The following is a 7987-nucleotide window of genomic DNA, read 5'->3' on the forward strand; positions in this document are numbered from 1 at the left end:
TTTTAAATACAATTCAAAATTATGAACAAATAACAGTGTAATCAAAGACAGAAAAATATCATGATATTTAAAAATAATACAGTATGTTCATGTTATAACAGTCATGATGCACATTCTTCCTTTAACAATCAAATTAAATCAAATTGTCTACAGAACAGTTCAGTCAATATTTTGCTAGATACAACTTTAAATGAGCCACGCCATGAGAGAACCAACATAGTGCGTTTGCGACCAGAATGGATCCATACCAGCCTGTTCATCAGTGCAGCCTGGTCAGGATCCATGCTGTTCACTAACAGTTTCTCTAATTGCAATATGCTTTGAAAGCGAACAGGATGGATCCTGACCGTACTGTGCGGGCTGCTCTGGATCTGTACTGATCGCAAAGCCACTATGTTGGTTTTCTCATGATGCGGCTCAAATGTATTTAATTCTTTCAAACTCTCAAGACAATGGCTAGACTTTTTACAAATAGCTTTATATAATGTAGATTTAAGACTTTACTAAGTTTATTCAGAAAAACCCTGATCATGCACATTCCAGTGCCAGTAAATACTTAGTTAGTACAAACTGCAGTTGCAGAAAAATCTCCTGATGCTTTTTCCAAAATTTATCAAAATACAAAAAACTAAATCTGCTTTATTTATTAAAGTAAATACATACTGGTAAAACAGAATGTTATATGCCTTGTATATCTTAAAATTAAACCTGTTTTACAGATGACAATTTTACTGGATTACTGACGATTAATAGATGTTGTTACATGAATGAGGTCTTAAATTAGTAAGTAAGTCAGCTAGAAACTCAGATGTTCTCTTTAATCATTGGCCAGTTAGTATATAGGACTTAAGTTATTACCTAACACAATATATATAACTTTACAAATGTATGAATTTTCATTAAAATCTGCATTGTAGCATTCTTAAACAAGAGGACCATGATGGTCCTGAATCGCTCACCAGTCCCCACATGACCCAATTTTTATGATGATCCATTGAAAAATGTGGCCTCTAGAGAAGTCACAAGATTTTTCTCTTATCTGACCTAATGTCCTAGTTTTTGAAGGCAAAAGACCCAGTTTTGAACTTGACCTAGATATCATTAAGGTGAACATTCTCACCAATTTTCATGGAGATCTCATGAAGAGTATGGCTTCTAGAGAGGTCACAAGGTTTTTCTTTTTTTATACCTACTGACCTAGTTTTGACCACACGTGACCCAGTTTCACACTTTATCTAGATATCATCAAGATGAACATTCAGACCAATTGTCTTGAAGATCTATTGAAAAATATGGCGTCTAGAGTGGTCACAAGGTTTTTTTATTATTTGACCTAGTTTTTCTCTCAGCACGTAACCCAGTTTCAAACTTGACCTAGATATCATCAAGGTGAACATTCTGGCTAATTTTCATAAAGATCCATTTAAAATTATGGGCCATAGAGAGGTCACAAGGTTTTTCTATTTTTAGACCTACTGAGCTAGTTTTTGACCGCAGCTGACTCAGTTTCAAACCTGACCTAGATATCATCAAGATAAACATTCAGACCAACATTCATGCAGATCCCATGAAAAATATGGCCTCTAGAGAGGTCACAAGGTTTTTCTATTATTTGACCTCCCGACCTAGTTTCTGTTGGCAAGTGATCTAGATATCAACAAGGTGTACATTCTGGCTAACTTTCATGAAGATCTAATGAAAAATGTGACCTCTAGAATGGTCACAAGCAAAAGTTTACGGACGGACGCACGCACGGACGACGGACGCCACGCAATTACAAAAGCTCACCTTGTCACTTTGTGACAGGTGAGCTAAAAATAAATTTCATCAGTAAATATGATTTTATGATACATGCTTAAAAGGGAAAAAGAATTGTAATATTTCAACAGTCTCACAAAATCAAGTATACTAATTCAGCCATTGTTTTGCTATATTTTCTCAGTATTTTTTAAAGATTTAAAAGATCTATATGAAATAAAATTATCTATGGTAGAAAATATACAATTAGATCTGCATATGTTTGAGTAATACGCCTTCTTGTATAATTATGCTGTAAATTGGTAACCAAACCTGATGAGACCTGCAAAACATGTGCTTTTTTACAGATATTCAAAGACTGTCATGTGTTTATTCCATTTAGATATGTTCAAGTGCATCTTTTTCAAAATACATTAAATTTTATCAAATTTAAGATAATAACAAATTTAATGTTAGACATGCAAAAGTAATCAAACAGTATCAGATTTTTTTTAGTTTAATATAAAGTCAAGAATAAAGATTTGTTCAATTAAAGGGCCTTTAGTTAAACAACTATCAACATTTTTAAGAAATGACATTCTATTTTTTCCCCCATAAATCTGAAAAAGAAACATTAATGCAAACAATATACATTCTTGTAATTCCATCTCCATGTGTCTAGTATGAGTTCTTCTATTTATGTCAAAGGCACCAATCATTATTTTGGTTTGTGGCAATCCTAAAAAGGGGCAGATCTTTACTATTCAGATGTCCATAACTTATTTCAAAAACACCAATTGATGATTCCCCACTTTCAGCCTCTCTATTTGGGAAACACACACACACACTATTTTCATAAACATTTTGCCTTCACAATATCATACTGCAGTTCAAACTTGTGTCCACTACTATAGAGATGAAATGACATCCTGTCAACACTGAACTACCTTGATCAGACAGTTATGTCACAGACTGCACATTTGCAAGTTTTAAAATGTCTTTTTAGTAGTCCTTGTTATTGTTTTTTGATACAGAATCTTGAGAAGGCTGGCTCTTAAGATGATATCAGAGGACATCTGACTGCATTTACTTTTACCCTGACTGTAGCTGTCAGTGAAAAATAGAGATGTGAGAGAATAACAATCTGTATGTCTTTCATTTGACTATGGGTGGTGATGGGATGGGGATGGGCTCTCCAGTTAAAATATTTGTGACATCATGTTACTGGGTAGAACTACTTATCTTCTACAAGCCAGCTGGAGTTTTTTTCTCACAAATTTGTACATGAAAAAAAAATTACATACACTATTTCAGTCATTTAATAAATTTTGTATAAGACAATGTATAATATATACATCTCTCCTTTATTCTTTTCATGGAAATAATTTATCACATAGACTTCCCCCTCCTTGAAATGATTTTAAAAGGAACAATTGTATGAAATACATTAAATACTTTTGACTTTGCTACACTTTGATTAAATTTAAGATACATGAAATTCTAAACAAAGTTCATTAATATTCTGTCAAAAATATAACATTCCATCAAGCATTTATAGAGATCTGAAATCAGACCTGATCAGACACTAAGACAAACTATAAATAAAATGTAGTACCTTCCTTCCTTTTATTCCAATATAAGCATGATGATGATCATTCATTCTTTGAAGAATCAGTCTGGAATAAACACAAATCAAACTAAAATGGTTGTTACTGTTGTTACATTTTGACAGATACAGGATTTTATCCTTTTCAACATTATATGGGCCACTTTAAAAGTAAAATCTGTTTCTCATATATGTGCAGAGGGTCCTTTTCTGAAAAAGGGTATATTCTAAAATTTTAAAACTTATCAATATTTATAGTCACAATACAAATGTATGTCAATTTAAGTTATATGAAGTCCTACTAGCTATTCTTGTATCATAGACTGAGAGGTCAAGATTTCATACTTGTATGAATATGGGCATGTGGGGGACTTTATTCTTTATTTAAATACATGTAGGCCTCTGATGTGTATATATATATAAAAAACACATTAACTTAGACACAAACCATTTACATTCAATGTGTACTTGTAAAACAGGCATGTGCAGATTAAAACATGCTGACGTATGTGTAGCAATGGATGCAGTTAAATGTTTTCATTTTTCAGCATTCAGTGAGTTTTTACTTCAGTAAGTCTATATTTCTGCAGGTACTTTGGCAAACACATACACTGTTGCAAATGACTAAATTATGATTACCTCTCCAGAACATAGTTGTTTGAAACTTTATCATCAAGCAGTCATTTTCAAGAGAAACAACTCACAGCTGAAAAACAAAACAAATAAATTTACAAAAATATAATACATTTTGAAATCTGCTATCTGCTTTTTAGAAATAACATAAAAAGCATTCTAATGGTCATTTACAATTAAAATCAGGGCTTTTTCCATTATAAATCAATCTCCAATAAAAGGAGGTAATCCCAAAGAAAACAGTATGTTTCTGCCTCAGTCTGAATACGAAATTCCCAAATGTGTTACCTTATATGGGTGTTTGATGTTTTAAAATGGTTTTGAAATTTTGTATATATCTATATTTAGGTTATAACAACAATATTTATAGTGTTGCTTAATTTACACACAAAAAAAAAATATCTTTACATAGATTTTGGTAATTTTGACATTTCCACATTAGACAATTTCTGAATGCATTTTCCCAATTCCACTGTTGTTGGTGCATGGTATTCCCAAAATGATGGAAAAATGCCTGTAAGTTTTATCTTGGTAAAATAATACGAAATGTCTGTCCAATATTTAAGAAAATAACCTCTGTATGACCTTTGAATCTGTTGAATAGTTGAAGGAAGTGAGCACATATCTTGTATAGCTTGGACTTTTTACATGTCATATTAAAACAAAATATTGTGAGACTCACCTGTTTTCATTGTAGTGTTATCCTTCAACACTGATCCTTTAGTCAGTTGATACAAACTTCACTTATGGAAATAAACAGACAGAATGTCAGACTGATGTCTATACACACTTTGACTCTTTTTTGCCAGAGTATTTTTCCCAAACAATGTCGCTATTCAGCAAATTTTAAACGTGGACTTGGTTAGAAGGGACACATCCAAGCATCACATGCCCATTTAGCATAAAATCTCTGACTGTCATTGTATCAATATACTAAACATTTGCAAAATCCGAGTAGTAATCTGAATTCAGCATAAGCCATGAAGTAAACTTAGATAAGCTCTTTGTGATTTCCTTAATGAAGAGCATCAAGGGGAGGTAATAAAAATAGAAAAAATGCCCCAAATCATAAACTTTGACCAAAATCTACAAGAATGTGTCTGAATGACCCACTACGATTTATGTTTCTTTTTGAAATATCATCTTCCCTTTATACAAACAAATATACTTTCCTGCTGAGACCTGTGCACTTTTCAAGATGTAGAGCACAATATAAACACATGTTTTGCTCCATAAATATATTTTTTCTTGCAGATAAAAGTCTAGATCATACAAGAATAAAATAAATATTTGGAAATATTAGTTTGGTATGAAACCTTGTTCATTTGCCTTTAAAATTTGCAAGTAGGAAAATAAAGGTTCTGTATAAAAAATGTAAGGGACTCCGACTGGATATTTCTGAAACAAGTGAATTCAAGCTTAAATGAATTCGAACAATTTAGTTGAATCTAATAAAACAAATATCAAACAAGTAACAAATTAATCGTGCTCATCTTCGGAAATTTTCGTTGGTTATAATGTCGAGATATTACTGTTGTACTTAGTCTAGACAAAGACTAGTTTCTTTAAATTAGATTGTGCCAGTTTGTTTACTTTTTCTTGATAAGCAATGTACACCGGTTCAGAACTTAACGGAATCTTACTGAACGCGTTGAAGTATTTTCAATACGACTATGCAGTTGATGGCATAATTGTTTCACTAATTATTAAACAAGGGCTGTCGAAGAACAGCAACGCTTGACTGTTCAACAGTCGTATCAATTGAATGAATGTTAAAGTAAAAAAAGAGACATAACTTTTTTTAAAACGGCAAACCAGGGCTATTGAACAACGCATATCAGCTCCTGACAATCGCCAATTGTGTGAAGTTTCAATTCATTCCCATCAGTGGGTAAAAAGATATAAGCTTCCATACAAAAACCTTAACCAAAAACTGCTAATTCAAAACGGGGCATTTTTTTAAAAGTGCATAGTAGAGTTATGCATCTTAATTACAAATGTACTGCATGTCACATCATGACAATACACTAGTGTAAGAAGTTTCAATCCTTTCCATCAGTGTGTACTGAGATTACAGTTTACATACAAAAACGATGAAAAAGGTTGCTTAAATTTGTAAGTAATAGAGATACCTGTGCAGTGTCAGTTAATACAGTGAATCAGTGTATGAAGTTTGGATGCAGACGCCGAGGCTTAGGTGAGACCAATAGCTTTGTATTGTACGTTGTTTTTCCGACAACAACACAACGACGAAGTAATGAAAGTCGAAATTAGTAAAGAATGTGTTGTCTTGGTAATTTTAAATCCTTTTTATCCAATAGCTCTACCAATTCCTTGAATAGTAGAGCTATAATCTATATTCAATTAAGTCTCCTCTTTAACACTCATTTTAAATCGCTTGTGTTGTTCTTCTCTTTCAGTATAAGCCAATAAGTATATTAAAGTTTAGTTATTAATATTTCTAAATCGGTATAGGTAACAATTTGCCACACGATTACCAATTAATATTTGTTCCAAAAGGAATATAAGAGCTTCATTTACCATATCAGTAAATGTATAATGTAAAAAACATCCTTTGTACAAAGGTCCAAACCGGAAGACGTATTGAATACTGCGCGGCATCTGAGAATAGCACACATTGTCCAGAGTCATTCGATGAATTTTTCAAACAAAGAAGACGTTGGGTTGTTTCAACTCTTGCAAACATGTTGTTGCTGTTGCAAGAATGGAGCAAAGGTTTAGTATTTGAAATCTTGAGTTGTATTCGCATTATTTTTTCAGTAATCTTAAAGTTACTTGATATTAACGAAGAAATATAACTTATTATTTTGCTAACAGAAAATTACACGTTCATATGTTTGTATGGAGAGAATTACAAGAACTTTGAAGGGCACAAATATGTGTGAGTTTAAAGTGTAACATCAACTTGCGATATGGCGGGTTAGACTGGCATCTGAGGCAAAAATAAAACATTTTCGTTAAGGCTAAATTTCATTTGGTATCGACGGAAATTCGAGACAGTCCGCCGTAGGACAAAATCTGTTGGACTTGTTAAAACGTGCCCGATAAGACAGTAACAGTGAAGAACTAGACTGCCTTAATACCAACATTGAGTATATATAAGTTTTGGCCAACTATTTAAAACACCTGTGAAAAGATAAAAACGATAACAATAAATACTCTTATTGTTTTAATGCTTTAAATTAGAGAGTTTGAGATTTGAACCTTCGCCTTCCCCTTCAACGTCTATTGCGAAGTTAACGTACGAAGTTGAAGTTCGATTAAAATTCCTTGAGATTTCAAACATTAGAATGAACCTTACTTCTTTTAATCCGCTCATTCAATTTATCCGTAATTATGATCGTTTTTTTTTCGTGCATTTTGATACCAACTGTCCGAAAGGGCAGGAATTTTACGAGGTTTTAAAAATGAAAAAATGAAAATTAAATAAAAAGAACATTTCAATTAATATAATCATCGCATGCATATTAGAGCGATTACCAATAAAAAATAATAAAACGATAAAACAATGTGAACAATATAAAAACTCGTTAATGTTGCTCCAGATATTTAGGTTTTATATAAAACATTATGTCAGTATAGTCAGTATACAATGCACGATTGTAAATCATACAAGAGAGGAAATAAAAATGATTATTACATACCTAAAATTGTTTTCCATTGGGTTTCAAAGGACCGCGATCGTGCAATATTTTCCATATCATGACGTTGAACGCTTTCATATCGGACTAGTCCCAATCCGCGACTCTAGTTACCTCCCCTGACGGTCCGTCCATTGCGGATCTCGTTTCTTTAGGTTGCTATTGTGTGTTTGTTTAATTTGTAATTGATGCAACATTTTGTTTACTTTTACACTTTGATTAATCTGACCTATAAGATACATGCACGAAGTAATTTATCAGACTGAAATGAAATGAAAGTTATAATTACGTCATGGGTTGGACTAATATAGGACGTGGAATGTTTTCTTAACGTTGTAATGGAAAGAAT

The 7987-nt window shown here is 32.5% G+C and overlaps 1 protein-coding gene across 1 annotated transcript in view; it reads left to right on the forward strand.

The window, feature by feature from the left end:
- The window catches only part of LOC123531045 (chitin synthase chs-2-like), a 58086-nt gene extending 51172 nt beyond the window's left edge, over nt 1-6914 (forward strand). Inside the window, exon 14 of the mRNA XM_053535077.1 lies at nt 6562-6914. Within this exon, the coding sequence (XP_053391052.1) occupies nt 6562-6795 (234 nt within the window). The 3' untranslated portion in view covers nt 6796-6914. The remainder of the gene's footprint in view (nt 1-6561) is intronic.
- Nucleotides 6915-7987: the final 1073 nt, after the last annotated feature.

This window comes from Mercenaria mercenaria, unplaced genomic scaffold, assembly GCF_021730395.1.
Source record: "Mercenaria mercenaria strain notata unplaced genomic scaffold, MADL_Memer_1 contig_4446, whole genome shotgun sequence".
Lineage (NCBI taxonomy): Eukaryota > Metazoa > Mollusca > Bivalvia > Venerida > Veneridae > Mercenaria > Mercenaria mercenaria.